Source organism: Sarcophilus harrisii, chromosome 6, assembly GCF_902635505.1.
Source record: "Sarcophilus harrisii chromosome 6, mSarHar1.11, whole genome shotgun sequence".
NCBI lineage: Eukaryota > Metazoa > Chordata > Mammalia > Dasyuromorphia > Dasyuridae > Sarcophilus > Sarcophilus harrisii.
The window spans coordinates 241272775-241291948 of record NC_045431.1 but is presented as its reverse complement, the minus strand read 5'-3'; the positions used below and the strand labels follow the sequence as shown (position 1 = coordinate 241291948).

General features: G+C 55.4%; 1 protein-coding gene across 1 annotated transcript; it reads left to right on the top strand.

The window, feature by feature from the left end:
* The first annotated feature begins 1175 nt into the window (after positions 1-1175).
* SF3B2 (splicing factor 3b subunit 2) lies at positions 1176-17966 on the top strand. Its single transcript, XM_031943425.1, has 21 exons — positions 1176-1407; positions 4807-4853; positions 4982-5062; positions 8565-8831; positions 10034-10115; positions 10227-10327; positions 12180-12276; positions 12492-12583; positions 12764-12988; positions 13098-13235; positions 13325-13405; positions 13521-13748; positions 15108-15257; positions 15686-15775; positions 15858-15965; positions 16102-16209; positions 16549-16691; positions 16781-16882; positions 17278-17377; positions 17455-17640; positions 17741-17966. Exons 1-21 carry the CDS (start codon positions 1251-1253, stop codon positions 17810-17812), a joined length of 2655 nt encoding a protein of 884 aa, XP_031799285.1. The 5' UTR covers positions 1176-1250; the 3' UTR covers positions 17813-17966.
* Positions 17967-19174: the final 1208 nt, after the last annotated feature.

The following is a 19174-nucleotide window of genomic DNA, read 5'->3' as shown; positions in this document are numbered from 1 at the left end:
TGGGGCGGGGCTATCCTTCCATGGGGCGGGGCTAGCTCCTTGGGGGGGGCTATCTCCTTCCGTGGGGCGGGGCTACCTCCTTCTGTGGGGCGGGGCTACCTCCTTCTGTGGGCGGAGCTCTCCTTCCGTGGGGCGGGGCTACCTCCTTCTGTGGGGCGGGGCTATCCTTCCATGGGGCGGGGCTATCTCCTTCCATGGGGCGGGGCTAGCTCCTTGGGGGGGGCTATCTCCTTCCGTGGGGCGGGGCTACCTCCTTCTGTGGGCGGAGCTCTCCTTCCATGGGGCGGGGCTAGCTCCTTCCATGGGGCGGGCCTAGCTCCTCCTGGGGGGGGGGGGCTATCTCCTTCCATGGGCGGGGGGAGACGGGGACAAACCGGCCCTGCAGAACTCCTTGCTCTAACCAAATGCCTTTTGCAGCTACCTTGTGGCCACCTTGTAGCGACGCCGCCGCAGTTACAGTATCCGGTCACGAGCTCCGGGGACCCGTGTCGGTTTCCAGGGCTGCCTCGCAGAACGTGCCCCACGCTGCGCTCACCGCTAAGCCGGCTGACGCGCACGCGCACCAGCACCCTGGGAGGCTCCTTTCTCCTGAGAGGGCCCACCGTCCCCCGGCTCATTGCGGGAGCTCGGGCCCGGGCCCGCCAGAAAGCCGTGCGCCCTGCGCCAGGTGGGGTGAGCCTGTGAATCGGGGGCGGACGATTCCTCGCTTAGGCGACCTGCGGTTCGGCCCCTCCCACCTCTTGCAGCATCCGTGGTCCTGCCAGCCCCAGTCCCCCGCTTCTCCAGAGAAAGCTCCGGTCTTGCCCAGAGCCACGGCTGGAGATTCCAGCGCTCCCCGCCACGCCGGCTGCTCACGGGGCCCCCCCGGGGGAGCAGCGCTCTCTGCTCCCTCCGGCCTCCAAGCGCAGCGGGACCACAGTCGCTCCCGGGGACGGAACTACATTTCCCATGGGGGAGCGGGGCCGTTCCTCTGCAGCGGCTCAGGGAGGCCCGTGCTCGCCAACTCTGGTTCCGAACTACAACTCCCAGAAGGCTCAGCAGCCAGACAGACCCCTTTCTGCGGGCGCCTTGCGCAGTTCCTGGGAACGCTAGACTACGCTTCCCGACGTGCTCCCTGAAGCCGCCCGCCCCCTCCCCGTTCCTATTGGCTTCCCGCTTCCCTCAGGCCCGGCTTCCATTGGTCGGCGCCGGAAGTTCCGGTATTCCGGGGCTCCTCGGTCCCCTGGGTCGCGCGCCTTCTTGCCGCTAAGATGGCGGCGGAACATCCCGAGCCACCTAAAGGGGAGCTTCAGCTGCCGCCGCCGCCGCCGCCCCCCCCGCCGCCGCCTCCGCCGCCGGCCCCCTACGGCGCCTGGGGCACGTCCGAGCTGCAGACCAAGCTGGCGGAGATTGGGGCCCCGATTCAAGGTGAGGCGCCGCCGCCGCCGAGGCCCGAGAGGAGGCCCGGGGCCCGAGGGGCGCTGGGGGGGGAGGGGGAGAAGGGGGGGGAGGGGGTCCGGGGCCTGAGGGGCGGTGAGGGGGGGCGGAGCCTCGTTTCCTCTCCCGGGCCGTGTGTGAATGGCTTGTGGCCCCCAGGCCCCGCGGTGCTCCTCCTCCTTTCCCCATCCCTTAGGCCTCTGAGGGGTCTCCGTCCCGTCTGTTTCTGCCCCCGCTTCCCAGGCCTCGTGGGGCGTGTCCTTTCCCTCCTCCCCCCCCTTCCCCCAGTCCCGGGAGGGGGACTCCTGTCTCCTCCCCCCACCCAGCCCCCCCCGGGGGAAACTTTGCTCCTCCCCCTCAAATCCGCCAAGGGCTCCTTGGGGCCTGTCACTGGCCCTGGAGATAAAAAGGGGGAAAGCCCCCACTGCCTCTCGGGAATCTCAGATTGAGGGGGCGGTGAACCCCTAGTCCCGAAGGAAGGACCCCCTGGGGCCTGCTCCGAGGAAACGTCCCCAGTCTCCCCCCCCCCCCATGGACCCCCAAGCGGGTGAGGGGCCAGCTCCGGAGGGCCAGGGCCGGCCTGGGGGTGCTGGGGAATGGCAGCCGTGAGCAGAGCCCGGCCGGGAGGAGAGCCCACAGGAATTGGGGTTGGGGGCACAGGGTGGGGTTAGGGGGGTCCCCAGGATGCTGAACCTGCTGACTTGCAGGATGATGCAACCCCCTAAAGGAACGGGCTGTTTGGAAGTAGACGGGGGTTAACAGATGGAAGATGAGTTCCGCCCCAATAACTGCATCAACCAACAAACACCTTCAGACCTTCAAAGACAAGACTGAGGTGGCGGGCGCTGGGGAGGGGGCTCTGATGTCATCCCAGAGAACTTGCCAGTGAGGAAACGCCCCCTGCCTGAAGGTGCTGCTCCCCAGGGCACATACCAGCAAATAGTCAGAGTGATGGTGGCAGCCCCTCCCAGACCTGAGAGCCGTCCCTCTTTGCCAACCTCGTCGTTATGGAGCCTGGTCGGATGGGACCCTATGGCTTTGAGTACAGTCGGGGCCAAAAGCTGGCAGGGGTGGAAGAGCATGACCCCGCGCCAGAGCGGCTCGGTGGGACAGATGGGGAGGCACGTCCGCAGAACCGACGGCAGGGGAGAGCCAGAGAAATTCCTAGCAAATCCCATGCCACCTTCCAAAACAGAGGTGCCGACGAGGGGCACCTTGTTTCTGGGTCAGGGTCTTAAGCAACGAGGAGCTTCCCAATTATGGGGGGGCAGGCGGTGAGATACGTTTGGGAGGAGGTGACCACTTCGTCTTGGAACGTGGCCTTTGAGATGGCAGGGAAGTCTGCGGCTGAGAACAGATTCTGGTGCTGGGCTTGCACTGGAGATGGACCTCTGGGCGCCGAGAGAAGGAGCTGGAAGGGCTCCTCACAGAGGGAGGCTCACCCCCGACTCTGGGCAGTGCAGAAGAGAGCCAAGGCACCGCAGGGGCCCTAGCCCCGAAGCCGCGGGGCCGGGGAGACAAGCTCAGGACAACTTTAAGTGAGAATTAACAAGCTTTAAGCAGAATTAACTCTTGATTTTGCTTCCGTTTTCTCTGCCAAGGGGCAGGGTCTTTGCAGCAATGGCGTAAAGCTTGTCTCGACTCCAGAGGGGTAAGGGTGTTGTAAGAGAGGGCCCAGCGGCCCTGCATGAGTTGCTCACCAGGCCTGGCTGGTTGAAAATCCAGTTGAATTTAATTCCTGAAGGGAATCCTGTAGGGCATCTTGGAAGGATCTTGGAAAAGAGAAGAGAATGGAGGCTGCACAGCAGAGGCCTCTGAGCTTAACTGGAATTCTGAGCCAAACTCCTGCATGAGTTTTAGCCTCCTTTTTTTTTCCCTCCCGCCCTCCCCTAACTCCTCCCCATGGCAGCGATCAATGTGGTATAGGTTATATACAGTTTACAGTGGTTTTAGCAAGCATTTGACAATATGTGGCCAGTTATTGGGGGTAAAGTGGAGGACGGTCTGTTAAACGAATGCAGTCAGATGGCTTTGGAGCTGGTTGGCCTGTTTAAGGCATCTAGAATGGTTCTGAGTCACCTGGCACCCAAGTCCAGAGCTTGGCTGCTTGTACTTCTGATCACTGACAGGGATCAGAGCATCGATGACATGGTACCAATTTGCAGGTGATATTGCCGGAAGGAAGAGCTAAAGTATTGAATGATGGGAACTAGAGAGATCATGGCAGGCCAGAACCTTGGGCTCAATCCAAAGAGAACAAATTCAGTGGAGATCAATGTAAAGTCTTAGCCTTGGATTCAAAAAACCAGCTTTACCGAGGGTTTTACTAGATCATTTAATGGTGATGGTAAGGGAGGAAATAGCAGGAATTCAGGCATCCCCTGTGCCACATTGGCCCTCCCAGTGTCTCTTTCTAGCACCACCAACTTTGTGATGTGGCAGCCCGGAAAACCAGAGTGACTTGGAGGCAAGGCCTGCTTTCTAGACTGGGCTGTGAGGAACTTTGTCTCTGGCAGGCAAGAGGATGGATGGATCCCTGTTTAGAAGCACAGCCGTGGTGTCCACAGAGGCTGGGAAGGGCCAGGCCTTGGAGTCGATGCAGATAAAGTCTGTGGAAGGAGTGGCAGTCCTTAGAAGGGGAATTATTAGCCCCTTTGGCCCCAGAGGGCTGAACTTGGAAGGTTCACAACACAAGTTTAGACTTGATGTGGAAGGTGATGGTCTGATTGATTGTTAATTGATGAATTTGTGGCACAGACTTGTCAGGGAGGTTCTAGTGCTAATTACTCCTGAGGGTGGCTCAGGTGGTAACCATGGCGGTGGCTGCTGGGGTCCTCCTTTGGTCTGGACCTCCTGACTTCCCCTCTGCTTCTGAACAGGCTCGGAGAGCGTGGCCTGGAATGGGGCTTTCTTGCTCAGGTGTAGCCGTCCAGGTGAGCGTAACCTAAGGCAGGTTGTACTTCAGCTACAGGAGGAGAACACATTTAGCTCCTGAAATCAGGAAGGCTCCAAGGGGGAGTGGAATCTGAGGACCCCACACGATACAGATGCAAATGCATGGAGGCTGGACATGGCAGTCAAGTCATCAGTTGGGTTTGTGGCAAGTGGTCCCAGGGCAGCCTGAAGCCGAGTCCTCCTCCAAGTTCTTCCTCCAAGTCTCCTCCAACACTGCCTGGATCTCTTTTTTGTACTTAGCACGTGCTGTTATCGGAGGACATTTGGTATCTCCCTCACTCCGGTAGAAACTCTGAGGAGAGCAGTATCATCTAAAATCTCGACCTTTCTGGGGTTGTGCCTGTTACTTTTGCACAAAGGATTGTTTAGGAAAGATTTTTTTTTCTTTTCCATTTGAATTGACTTATTTCTCTCCCCTCTCCTTCCCCCCTGCAGGAAGCCGGGAGGAGCTGGTGGAGCGACTGCAAACCTATACCCGGCAGGTCAGTGGTGGGCTTAGGAGAATGGGGTTACTGAGATGGGTGGTTGGGCCCAGGGAGAGCAGGTGAGGAGGTCGGTTTGGAATTTTGGGGGCTCTGATCTCTGTCCTCTCTCCGCCTCCTCCCCCTAGACGGGCGTTGTGCTGAATCGGCCAGTTTTGAGAGGCGAGGATGGAGACAAGACTGCACCTCCTCCCCCCATGGCAGCACAGGTGAGTTGAGAAAGCCCCGAGCCTTGGGCTGTGAACTAGCTTGGGCTGGGCTGGGAGGGAGGGGGAGAAATGGGAAGAAAGCTTCCCTGAAGACAATAGCTGTGGGCCAGATGGGTGGGAAGGGGCCTGAAGGATCCCCAAGTCTATCTCCCTGATTTTGTGGTGAGACACAGAAACCCAGATCGAGAACCTGACTTCCTCGAAGTTGCCTAGGTTTTCAGTTGAGTTAAAAAACAGCAACCTTGCTTGAGTACCTGAGAGATAGGATTCAGAGGAAAATCGACAGCCCTAGACAAGGTCCAGCAGCACCCTGGGTTTTGTGGCCTGGAAGTCCAAAGACCGGGCTCCCTTCCTGATTCTTGTCTTGGGTGAGCCCCGGTTTCTACATTTGCCAGTTGAGGGGACTAGACTCCCCTGGGGGATTGATGAGGGAGTGCTGGGGTGAAACATTCTGGTAGCCTAAATCAGAACATCATCACGTGTATGTGGGTGTATGGAGTCGGGGTGGCAGGAGAGATTTGGGGAGAGGAATCTAACCTTGCTGAAATGGAGGAGGGGGAGCCCTGTGGTCCAAAAGGCTGGACTGCACTCTCCAGAGTGACTGGTGGTCTCTTAGGGGCCTCATCTGACCCCCCAGTCTGGCCTTTCTGTAGTATTTGACCTGGCTGAGCTTTCCTTGGGTGCTTCCCTCAGTGTCTGACTGCTCCTCCTGTTATGCCTTGGGCCTTCTTCAGCTCCCATCCCCTGCCTGTGGCTGCTTGCCAAGGTCCCCAGCATGCTCTTGGTGAGCAACTCCCCTTCATTTCCATCTCTATGAAGCAAATCCTGGACTTCTGGGCCAGTGCCAGCCTCTCCTGACCTTCAGGCCCACACTCAGAGCGGCAAGCTCAGTGTGTCCAAGCCACTCCCCTTCCCTCCCAAATGGCCTCTCTGGGGCATCTGTTTAACCTTTCTGTACTTGGATGTTCAGACGAACCCAGGCTTCCCGATGGTAACGTTGTTGGTTCTATCACCTTAGTGGCGACTGAAGGACTACTTAATTTTGTGTTTGATTGTGGGGGAGTGGAGCTGGGTCTTAGAAGGACTTGGCTCTTTCATTTTACCAACCTTCAAAGGGCAGCCGGATGAGAGTGCCGGGCTTGGGGAGCCACAGAGGCTTTTGAAAGGGCACCTTGGCAGCTGTATTTCAGAACACCTCAGACTGGCGGTTTTCTTACTCCCCACGGATGCCGATGGCCTTGTCCTTCCCGGGGTCTGAGTGACCTTCAGCAGGGACTGAGGAAAGCCTAAGGCCACACTCGGCCTGCTGAGAGCCTCTCAGCGAAGCCAACCTGTGGGCCCTGCGTAGGCCCAGGACTTTCCAGAGTGAGGACATTTCCTGGGCCTTGGGTCTCCTGGTGAGACCCTGGGAAACTGGGGTCTCTGGTCCTCCAAGAATGGATGTGTGTGTGTGTGGGGGGGGGGGGGAGCAGGGGCAGGGTATGTGACACAGGGAAACTGCAAGAAGGCACTTTAGAGAGAACACAGACCCCTGCTGGGGGAAGAAGGGAAGGGAGAGAGGAGAGAAGACAGAGACTGACTGACTTATGCAGGGTCACACTGGCAGTAGGAGAGTCTAGGCCAGTACCCCGGGGCCTCCGCACACAAAGGTTTGGCCCTTCCATGGTCACTCTCAAAGGAGTTGCTTGTGTCGGACTCTACCCAGCCTTAGAGAGAAAAAAAGGGCAAAATCATCAAAATGATCCTTGCCCTTGAAGACCAGCCCTCCTGCTGGGGGAGGCAGCTAGAGTTTGAGAAGGAGGCAGCAGCAGCTTTCCCCAGGAAGGCCTTGGCGATGGCCAGCTTGTGCTACAGGGAGAGAGTGTCCTATGGGAGGATCAGCCAGGAAGCTGAAGGGATGCAGTGGGGCCAGGCCGGGCCCAGCAAATTCTCTGATTTTCCCCTAAGTGGAAGGTGAAGAGGAGATGAGGGCGGGGAGCCTAGGAGGTGTTAGTGTGGTTTCCTACTTGATCATGGCACATTGTAGCTGCTACTGTGTACACTGTATTCCAAGTTCTTGTTTCTCTCAGCATCCGGATGTTCCTGTAAATCTCTCCAGGCCTTTCTAAAATCAGCTTGTTCGTCACTTTTTATAGGACAATAATATTCCATCACCTTCATGTGCCACAGCTTGTTCAGCCACTCCCCCATTGATGGGCATCCACTCCTTTTCCAATTCTTTGCTACCATAAAAAGTTGCTACAAACATTTTTGCACATGTGGGTCCTTTTCCCTCCTTTGATTTCCTTGGGATACAGACCCAGTAATAACCTTGCTGGGTCAAAGGGTATGTACAGTTTTATAGCCCTTTGGGCAGAATTCCAAATTGCTCTACAAAGTGGTTGGATCATTTCACCAACAATGTATCAGTGTCCCTGTTTTCCCACATACCCTCCAACAGTCGTTGTCATTTTTTCCTGTCAGCGTAGCCAGTTGAGGAGGTGTGGAGTGGTACCTCAGAGTTGTTTTAATTAGCATTTCTTTAATCAAGTGATTTAGAGCATTTTTTCACATAACTATATGTGGTGTTCTCTTCTTTATTATAATATGAAGGTTCTCTTTGGGATCAGATTTCTTGGGGAGGTTTTCTGGAGGCAGCCTTAGTTTCGTTTAAAAGTAATAATCACTCCAAATATAGCCAGCTGATAAAATGCAAATGTTTATTTTCTCCTTCCTTGGGCCCGGGTAGCTTTCTTAGAGGCCTCAGCTTTCCTTGGTTCCGAGAGCTCTTGCAACTTGTCCTTTGCCTCTGCTTTCTTCTGCCTCCAGCCAGCACAAAGGTGGAAGATGAATGAACCTGTCTTGCCTCTGAAAGAGGGCTTCTGGCTCTCCCAGAGTGCTCCGTGTCTGTCCCAGAATGCTTCTGTGTCTGTCCCAAAGTGCTCTCTGGCCCTAAGAGCTTCTTGCTTATATGAGCTCTCTAAAGGTGTGAACACAAGCATTGTTTCTATCAGTTCTACTTAGTACCTTGTTTCAAGTTCTGGCCCATAACATCTCCTTCTAAGATCAGATCAATCATACTGAACCAGGCTAAATTAGATAATTATTGTCTCTATCAACTCTAATGACTTAACACTTTGTAAGGATTCCAACAACTATAGATGGCTTTTATTTCATCTGGTATTTTGTTTGTATCCTTTGACCATTTAACAATTGGGGAACCAGGATGGAACTCTTAAAGTGCTTTGGGAATGGGCCATTTCCTGACTTGGGTGGTGCTATTCAAACGTTCTGGGCCCGGGACTTCTTTACACGATCAAAAGTTATTGAGGACTCCCATCCCCCAAGAGCTTTAATTATACAGATTATAAGTCTTATGTTTCAGTATTAAAAAAATAAAATGCCCTCTGATGATGGTGACGATGATGATCATAATCTTGACTTGTCAGGCCCCTTAATGGCTCTCAAAACCTCCCAGTGGTTCCTGAACTTCCGCTCATCCGGTGTTTTTTTCCTTCTGTAGCTCTCCGGAATCCCCTTGCCTCCTCCCCCTATGGGCCTCCCCCCGCTTCAGCCACCGCCGCCGCCGCCGCCTCCACCGCCACCAGGTCTAGGACTTGGTTTCCCCATGGGAGTAGGACCACACCCACCGAATTTGGGGCCCCCACCGCCCATGCGAGTAGGTGACCCTGTGGCCCTGTCGGAGGAGGACCGGCTGAAGCTAGCCCAGCAGCAGGCCGCCTTGCTGATGCAACAGGAGGAAAGGGCCAAGATGGTGCGGGAGAAGCAGGTGGGTTTGTGCAGAGTAGGAGCATCGGCTCCTGACACAGTCTCGTCAGCCAGGCCTTGCCTGGTCTCTTCAAGATGCTTGAGCCCAGGCCGGGGGTGGGAGTAGGGGTGGGGTGGGGGAGAGCGCAGGCTTCTGCTTTCCCAGAAACCCTTCTCCCATGTTGTTGCCCTTCTCATCCCAGGCCTTCTTCTCCTGTGTTTACCCATTCCAGACACATTAGGTGATTTGAGCAGGTTTGAAGAAAACAGACTCAGTGCGTCCCATGAGATTCTCAATGAGGTTTTAAATGCACAAAAAAAAGACATGGGGTTAAAAAAGAAACCAGTTTATGTTGAAATACAGTGACCAAAGTGATGTCCAGCCCTCTGGTTAGGGAGTGGCCCATGCAGCAACATGTGATTGATTACAGGACAATGGGGCAGATCCTGCCTTTGCCTCATCTATAAAGTGCATACAAATCAGCCCCCAGGCTTGAGCAGACAACCAGCCCGCCATTTTGAAGATTGAATAAGAAAATGTGGATGATGTGCTTTAGAAGCCCGTGCACACTCTTGGATTGTGAGCTCTGCTCATTCGTACCCACTCCCTGCCAAAGATGGGAACCAGGGGCCCATTTAATCAGGCCTTAGAATCACCGCACCAAAGAAGGGGTGCCCAGGTTTTGGGGGAATTAAAGCAGAAGAGAAAGAAAAGGCATTTCCTGCCCTCAGGGAATTTATTAAGATAAAAATGGATTGGGAAACATTTCACAGTGACGTGAGGAAATGCGAAGTTGTAGCAACAAAGTTTAAATTATGGCTTTCTTTTACTTGAGTAGCAGATTCCCTAGAGATTGTGGTTTGGGGGTGGAGGATAGTTCTTGGATAGAGTACTGTCCTGGGGTCCAGGGCAAGCTTGCTCTTGCTTGTGCCCCGTGACAGGGGTGCTGGAATGAAGAAACGGGCCTGTTGGTGGCCCTCCCAAATGAGTGTTGTTAATGCCATTCTTATTTTTTCAGTTGATTAGTATTTTTTTTCTCCCTCTTATTTCCCTCCATTGAAAAATAAAACACAGTATAGAACAAACAAATTTCCACCTTGAGTGCATGAGGAATAGGGCATGGCCTTGGGCCTCGGGGATTGCCATCGGGCATTACATTGGTCAGAATTCCCAAAGCTTTGTGTTTTTCAAACTTTGTCTTTGCTGATCCTTTCCTCCCGCAGGCAGCTGTGTTACTGGAACAGCAGCAGCAAGAGATGGCCAAGATGGGTTCCGCGGTTCCTCGGCCCCCGATGGCTACTCGAGGTAAGACCTTGGAGGAGAGGAGTATGTGGGGAAGTGGAGATGGAGGACAGGGATTTCCCCAAAAGTGGCTGGGTTGTTTTTTCCTTCTGACATTGGATTTCTTTCCCTCAGTTGCAGCTCCTGTAGGTCCCCCACCTCCGGGTGTTCCCATTGGGGCTCCAGGCCCCCGTCCTCGGGGCCCCCCACCTCCCCCAGGAGAAGAAAACAGAGAGGTAAGATTTGGAGCTTCTGATGCACAGAGAGAAAACTGGCTTTTTTCCCCTCCAAGAAAAATCAAGCAAAATACATTACCTTGGCCTTGGCCAAAAAACGTAAATTTCATTCTTCCCTTTTAATCTCCTATGTTTCTACATCAGGCGGGTAGTACGCTTCCTCCTCACCATCCTCTAGGATCTTGGTTAGTCACGCAGTCGATCAGACGTCTTAAGTATTACAAAGTTTTGTGTTTTGGTTTTTTAATTATGGGATTTTCTACAGGGAGATATTTTCTACATAGTTCTCTGAGAACATCACTTTTATCGGTTCTTGGGAAAAACAGTAGGACGTTGCCACGGCTTGTTCAGCCATTCTGTAATTAGAGTGCTCTTCTTTACGCCAACAACAAAAAAGTGTAACAAAAAAATTTGCACGGATGGAGCCTTTTCCTTTTCCTTTAGGAAATAAGTTTACCAGGAAAATTTCAGGGTCAAAGGCATAGCAAAGTTTAGTGACTGGTGGGGCAGAGGGGGATAAATCCATGTTCCTTTCAAGAAAAACTCAACTACTTCACAGTTGCACAGCAGCACATCATTGTGTTGGTTTTTTACTGCTTCTCTAATAAGTAATATTGTTTCCTCTTGTCATCTTGGCCAAACTGGAACACAGCCTCTGGAAGACTGGTCATTCTTAATGGAGGATTTCTGGGCTTTCAGTAGGTGGGACTTGCTTACCTAGTAATAGATCATTGCTTCTGCTTGGAGACCATTTTTCAGGTTGAACATTCTCTTTCTCTTTTTTGCTCTTCTTTTTCTTTTCTTTTTCTTTTTTTTGCTGAGGCAATTGGGGTTAAGTGACTCGCCCAAAGTCACACAGCTAGGAAGTGTTAAGTGCCTGAAGCCAAATTTGAACTCTGGTCCTCCTGACTAAAGGGCTGGTGCTCTACCCATTGCGCCACCTAGCTACTCCCTCTCTTATGAACCTTGGATGAGTTGAAGGAATTGGGTGTATTGAACTTCACAAAAAGGCTAGGGAAGATGTGATGGCTGTTCTCAAGTATTTGAAAGGCTGTCATGAAGAACTTCAGGCTTCTTTAATTTGGCTTCAGAGAGAACTTGGGAGCAGCGGGTGAAAATTGTGGAGAGGCAGTTTGAGGGCCGATGGAAGGGGAAATCTGGCCAAGCTGTCCCGAAGGAGAATGAGCCGTCTTGGAAGGTAGTGAGCTCTCTGCCACTGCTGGTCTCCTGGCCGTGGTTGGATGGTCATTTGTCAGGGCTATTGGAGCACGAATTCCTTCGTGGACTTGTTGACCTCTGAGGGTCCTTCTAAAACTGCTGTTTGGGGATCATGGGACATAGTGGAGCAGCATGAGAAAGGAGACCCAAATGGGCCCGAGACTCCCAGATTGAATAGAATTGTACGTTCCCTGCAGTAAGCGTTTGTTAATGTGCTGGTTCCCTGCTGGGTGTGATGTTGTGGTTAAGGAGGTTAGGAGGAATGAGAACATGAATAACATGGTGGCAGAGAAGCCCAGGTAAATGCCAAAGACAGGGCTGGGGTGGAGGAGACGAGGATCGGATTAGCTCCTTCCATCACCGACCGAGTCACCCTTGGCAAGAGAAGTCTCGCATCTTTATCTGTAAAGGAGTTAATGCCGTCAGTAGGACCTGAGTCAGTGTCATTGGGGGAGCTGAGAGGAGGGGCTTGATGTCTGAGACATGGGATCTCAGCCCAGTCAGGGTTGGGAGGGGCCTCCAGATGCTGCCGAGCTAACTTGTGACAGACCAGTGTTTGTGGGATTCTCCATAAGCCCGAGGGACGCTTGGTTGGCACCCCTGGGGCCACCCCCTCACCAAGTGTCTTTGGCAGACGGATGATCCCAGCGTGGGTCCCAAGATCCCCCAGGCCTTGGAGAAGATCCTGCAGCTGAAGGAGATTCGGCAGGAAGAGCTGATCTCGGTGCATGGTGAGTATTACCGGGTGCCAGGGCCTTGGACTGTCTTCCCACCAGCTCTTCATGTCATAGTTTAGAGATGGACCTTTGTGAATAGGCCGGTCTCAGCTGCCCAGCCAGGATGGTCCCGGAGGCAGGGAAGGGAGGCAGGGAGGGGCCGTTTCTCGGCTGGCAGGGGGCAGTAACTGGAAAACCGGAATGTGGGAGCTTTGCTTTCTGGCTTTTAGATGAAGAGGACATGGAGACTGATGCAAGATCATCCCTCGGGGTCTCGGCTTCAGAGACTGAGGAGGACACTGCATCCTTATCCAAAAAGGAGGTAGGCTGGGGGGGGGGGCTGCCCGGCTCAGCTCCAGGGGCAGCAGCCTTGGGGGACAGGGTTGGCCAGCAGGGGCCGGGCCTCAGGTCCCCCACAAGGGGTGGGGGAGAGGGGTCAGGTCTTTGAACAGTTCTGGGAAGAACTGTGAGCCAAGCTGTCCTTGGTTTCCATCTGCCATAGAAAAACCGAAAGCGCCGGAACCGCAAGAAGAAGAAGAAGCCCCAGCGTGCGGCATCGAACCGGGCCGCCACCGCAGGGAGTCCGGGCGGCCGTGAGAAAGAGGCATCGCGTCCTCGAGGTGGGGACTCCCCCGCGGCCACAGTGGAGATCGAGTATGTGACTGAGGAGCCGGAGATCTATGAGCCCAACTTCATCTTCTTCAAAAGGATTTTTGAAGCTTTCAAGGTAGCAACAGAGTCTCGCCGCAGAGGAAGCTGGGGCCGTTGGAAGAAGGAAGGGGCGGGGGCGCATGCGCTCGGTCTCAGAGAAGTCTCTTGTCTTCTTGGACCAACAGCTGACTGATGACGTGAAGAAAGAGAAGGAGAAGGAGCCCGAGAAGCTGGACAAGCTGGAGAACTCGGCCATCCCCAAGAAGAAGGGCTTTGAGGAGGAGCACAAGGACAGCGATGACGACAGCAGCGATGACGAGCAGGTCAGGGGGTGGGAGGGCCTGGGGGGTGATGGGGATGGGGGGGGGGGGGCAGCACAGCAGCCTCAGGACCATGGCTCACTCTGCTCTAGGAGAAGAAGCCCGAGGCTCCCAAACTCTCCAAGAAAAAGTTGCGCAGGATGAACCGTTTCACTGTGGCGGAACTGAAACAGGTGAGCCCAGGGTGTTGGGGGGGCGGTCCTGGGTCCTGGGTCCTGGGGACAGGGAGAATGGGGCTGGGCCCAGATGCTTGGAGACTAATTCGTCCTGTCTGCGTGCACCTTCCAGTTGGTGGCCCGGCCGGACGTGGTGGAAATGCACGACGTGACAGCCCAGGACCCCAAGCTCTTGGTGCACCTGAAGGCCACAAGGAACTCGGTGCCGGTCCCGCGCCACTGGTGCTTTAAGCGCAAATACCTGCAGGGCAAGCGGGGAATAGAGAAGCCACCCTTTGAACTGCCGGACTTCATCAAGCGGACAGGGATTCAGGAGATGCGGGAGGCTCTGCAGGAGAAGGTGAGGGCCACGTCCCTTCCTGCGGGAGGGCCTCTGGGGCCCCCAGATGACCCGTATTCGTCTTTAAGAAAGGGGCTCTGTTTTTTGCTTGTCTTCTCGCCTTCATTTTGGAGGGTGCAAATGTGTGTCCCCTGGCAGGCAGACCCAGGCTCGGGGCTCAGTAAAACCTCCCTGGGAAGTCTGGAGAAGGCTGCCTGCTTTCCTCACCCCCACCTCTTTCCCCTCATGTGCCCTGAGCCACCTCAAAGCCTCGTTGCTGAAGATGATTGGTTTGGGGCCTTTGCACTGGTTTGATGCCTTTCTCCGATGGCTTGTGGAGGCAGAAAGAGTTTGGGCCAGTTGTGCTCCAGTGGATGGACTCCCTTCCTGGTCTTGGGGTCCAGTCTTAACTGCACCCCTCCCACCCCCAGTCTGGCTCTGTCCTGGCGCTCTCCTCCCTCTGTGCTACATTACCCCGTGACCCCCTCAGCTCGCAGGGATGCGGAGGATCCTTCTCTCTGCTTTTGCTGCCTCTACCTCTCTGCTGACCCCCTCCTGCCCTTTCCCCGGGAGAAATCTTTTTTTCCCCCACTGTGTCACACCACAAAGGGTTGTTTATTTGTGTCACCCTGGTCAGTCGATTGGGGGAAATGTATTACAATGCAGATGACTGCTCCACAAGTAAAAAAAAGTGGACAAGCCATGCGGCCACCTTGGACTTTAGGGTACCCAAAAGTCTATTTGTAGAATACTTCTTGTTTTTGATCAGTTTTTTTAGCCATCTTTTTTTTTTTTTTTTTTTTTTAATTAAAGCTTTTTATTTACAAAGCATATGCATGAGTAATTCTGGGAGAAATCTTAAATCTAACTCTGTCTCCAGCTGAACTGATTCTAACCCCCCCCTTCATCCTTCTCCCCCAACTTGCTGAAGGCCCCATTGGTCATCATTGACCCCTCCCTCTCTTCCCTATTCCCCAGGCGCCCATCTGTCATAAGACCTGCAGTTTCCCTTGGTGGTCATTCCTCTCTTACCTATCCCTTCTCCTCTGACCCACCAGTCCCTTCTCTTGCTCATCTTCATCTCCAGCTTTCCTGGCTTTCCCACCTCCTACAGAAGCCTTCCCTGATCCTTTGTCCTAAGGATTTTTTTCTCTGCTGATTGCATCCAGTAGATCTCATTTAGACCTTATTTGTGCCCGGCTCTTTGTGGCATCATGTGAGCTCCGTGAGGGCGTTTCCTTTGCCTCTCTCGGTTGCCACAGAGCCCTACCTGGTGCAGGACACATGGTTATTGACTGACCAATTCACGGGGAAGGCCATTCCCTGACGGAACTGATCCGGGTCCGGAGCTCCCGTGACTCCTGACTTGTTGCCCAACAGGAAGAACAGAAGACCATGAAGTCAAAAATGCGAGAGAAGGTTCGCCCCAAGATGGGCAAGATTGACATTGACTACCAGAAGCTGCACGATGCCTTCTTCAAGTGGCAGACTAAGCCCAAGCTCACCATTCACGGGGACCTTTACTACGAGGTGCGCAGGCTTAGGAGGGAACCCTGGGAAGGCTTCAGGAACTCCGCCCAGGAGCCCTCCCTCCAGATCTTTGTGGGGAGCCTTCCTTAGGCAGGGAGGCTAATGTTTTGGCCTGTGGTCTGGGAACTGGATTCGGGAGGTAGGTTTTTCTAGAACAAACATTGGATTTGGGGGTGAGAGAAAGGTAATTTAAGTTCTCTCTGGTCCTTGGCAGGCCTCCCTTCCTTTCTTTTCTGTAGACAAGAACAGAAATGATCCGTGATTATGATCTGTAAATAAAACCAGCCAGCCCTGTTTCGTCCACTTCCCCTTCAATGCAACCCTGTCTCCAATAAAGATAGTCGTTTCTCCCTCTCGTTCCCACGATCTCCCTCTCGCGAATGCCTGGCGTGCTGGGGGGTTCTTGAAATGCTCTTCTTTTCCCTCAGGGCAAAGAGTTTGAGACTCGGTTGAAGGAAAAGAAGCCGGGGGATTTGTCTGATGAGTTGAGGATTTCCTTGGGGATGCCGGTTGGACCAGTGAGTGCTGGAGAAACGGGGGAAGGGCTGGGGAGTGGGGGGCGGGGGTGGCTGCTCACTTACTACTGTCTCTCCTCCTCAGAATGCCCACAAAGTGCCTCCCCCGTGGCTGATCGCGATGCAGCGATATGGGCCTCCCCCTTCCTACCCCAACCTGAAGATCCCCGGACTGAACTCGCCCATTCCCGAGGTGCGTCACATGCCCCCCTTCTTCCTTTGAGATTTATGGACATCCCGGGCCCTGCCTGCTGGTGGGGAGAGTGCTGACAGCCTTCTGTCAGGGGCCTGAATGACCCCTCCCCTCCTCTCCTCTCTCCCTCTCTCAGAGCTGTTCCTTTGGCTACCACGCTGGGGGCTGGGGCAAACCTCCTGTGGATGAGACTGGCAAACCGCTCTACGGAGACGTGTTTGGCACCAACGCAGCAGAATTCCAGGTACGAGCAGACCCTGGGACGTGGGCCGTCGAGCCCCTGGCCGGTGACTCCAAACGAGCCGGATCGTGTTTTCTCTAGGCTTCTTGAGGATTGGGGTCTCCATTGGTCAGCAGGCTGTCTTCCCATCATTGGACAGACAAAAGTGGCCTCCGGGGTTGTTTTGCTGTCCCAAAAGTCTTCCTTTTTCAAGAGGCTTTTAGCTGTGATGCCCCCAGAGGGAGCCTCCCCGATCCAGGTGTTTCCCCCCTTGTCACAGGTGGCTGTGCTTGTCTGCCCGGCCGGCCGCCATAGCGCAGAATGTTCCCTAACTCTCCTGAGCTTCCTCGGTCTCTGTTTTAGACTAAGACGGAGGAAGAAGAGATTGACCGGACGCCGTGGGGAGAGCTGGAGCCTTCTGATGAGGAATCATCCGAAGAGGAAGAGGAGGAAGAGAGCGATGAAGACAAACCTGATGAAACGGGCTTCATCACCCCTGCAGACAGGTAGGGGGGGGCTGAGCTGCGGGCAGGCCCTTGGGCTCTGCTTCCTTGGCCTCCCTGCTCACGCCGCTGTTCCTTGTCCCTTTCCTCAGTGGTCTCATCACCCCAGGGGGCTTCTCATCAGTCCCTGCTGGGATGGAGACGCCTGAACTGATCGAACTAAGGAAGAAGAAGATCGAAGAGGCCATGGATGGGTGAGCTGCCGTCCCCACGGGGCTGGGCGGCCGGGTGGGTGGCCCAGGAATTAGAGCCAGTTTAGAGCGAGCCCAGAGTACTGGGGCCCAGCAGTCCCCTGAGCCCTGGGTGCCCCAGCTCACTGGATGGGAGCAGGCTGTCCCGAAATTTAGATTCGGGGATCTGAGCCAGATGTTGGGACCTGGGCCAGTCTCTAACTTCCAGCTGCAGGCTAGAAGGCCTTCACCCCTTCTACGGGTAAACTTGAACCCAGCCCCCAGGGTCTGCTTGTCACAGGGCCCCCCACCTTCTCCTGCCACGGAGCAGGAGCTGGGTGCAACTGGGGTCCCTGGTCACTTTCTTCTGGCCAAGGGTACTCCTTGAGCTGAACACCCCTTCCCCCTCCTCCCTGCAGCAGTGAGACACCCCAGCTGTTTACTGTGCTGCCTGAGAAGAGAACAGCCAGCGTGGGAGGCGCCATGATGGGTTCCACCCACATTTATGACATGTCCACGGTAAGCACTTGGAGCCTGGCGGGGAGCGGGGGCTCTCGCTTGAGACAACCTGGTTGTTGACAGTCTGGCTTCTGCAGGTGATGAGCCGTAAGGGCCCGGCCCCCGAACTCCAAGGGGTGGAGGTGGCCCTGGCCCCGGAGGAGCTGGAGCTGGATCCCATGGCCATGACCCAGAAGTACGAGGAGCACGTGCGGGAGCAGCAGGCCCAGGTGGAGAAGGAAGACTTCAGCGACATGGTGGCCGAGCACGCTGCCAAGCAGAAGGTAGGAATGAGCCTTTGGGGCGGGCGCGTGCGCCCTCGGGTGGCGGGGATGGGCACTCGGCCAGGCCCGGGTTAATCTGCTTCCTCTTCCTCCCTTGTAGCAAAAGAAGCGAAAGGCTCAGCCCCAGGACAGCCGCGGGGGGAGCAAGAAATACAAAGAATTTAAGTTCTAACCCTGAAGACATCGGCTCCTTGTCCCTAACCTGGACCCTGCCTTTGGTTCCTGGGCCCTGGCCCTCAAGATTCCAAGAACTCTTGTTCATTCCCATGTTCTTATTTCAGACCTGTTTTGTAAATAAAGTCTTCCCTCCCAGGGAGAGGATGGATCGTTGGGCCTTGCTTCAGCTCCCTCTTGGGGACCTTCTCTGAAGAAGGCCAGGAGGCCAGCTGAGAGAGTGGTGGGCCCAGGCCTGATGGAGGGCAGATCTCACCTGGCAGCTTTTTGGGGGGGCAAAGTGTGCCAGAGCTGGGCTGGAAAATGAAATGCCTGTGTCTGGCTCGGTTAGCAAGCTGTCGGGTCTCCTGAGCGGGCCTCTGTCCTGATTCTGGGATCCATGAACCTTGAGGGACAAGTAGGGCAACTGCCACTGATGAGGTGTGGGTGAGGAGGGCCTTTGGTGCAGGCTGGGCTCCAGCTCTATGAAGGGGGCAGTGTGAGGGGGGGGGGATGTAGTCCTGGGAGATGTTGGGCTCCAGCTCTTACTGAGGGAGGGAACATGGCTCTAGGAGATGCTGGGCTCCAGCCCTCAGTGGGGGAGGGGAACATGGCTCTAGAAGATGCTGGGCTCCAGCCCTCAATGGGGGATGGGGTGTGACTGGAAGATCCTGGGCTCCAGCCCTTTGTGGGGAGGGGAACATGACTCTAGGAGATGCCGGCCTCCAGCCCTCAGTGGGGGAGGGGAACATGGCTCTAGAAGATGCCGGGCTCCAGCCCTCAGTGGGGGAGGGGAACATGGCTCTAGAAGATGCCGGGCTCCAGCCCTCAGTGGGGGAGGGGAACATGGCTCTAGGAGATGCTGGGCTCCAGCCCTCAGTGGGGGATGGGGCGTGGCTCTGGAAGATGCTGGGCTCCAGCCCTTTGTTGGAGAGAGTTCTTGGCTCCAGGAGATGCCGGGCTCCAGCCCTCGGTGAGGGAGGGGATGTGGCTCTCAGAGATGCTGGGCTCCAGCCGGGTCACTTTCCCCACGCCTTAAGCCCTTTACAGTATTTGGGAAAGCGGTTACTGGGGGATGGAGGGAGGGCCTGACTCGCCCTGGCCGGATCAGATTGGCTTAATCCTGGGCTATTTACGGACTAACGTGGCTGCTGAGCCTCCGCGCGGGTGGACTGGAGGGGAGGGGCGGGGAGAGAAAGGCTTTGGCCACGGCAGGAGAAGCTCGGGCACCGAGGTCTGGGACCCCTCCCCGCAAAACGCCAGGGCGGGGCGGGGCGGGGCTCGGCCTCCGACGCGCGTTCCCGCGACAGCGCGCGCCCTGAGAGGCAGGGACTGGCAGCCAACGACCCGGCCGGGAGGGGGCGCCCTGCTCCTGCCCTCC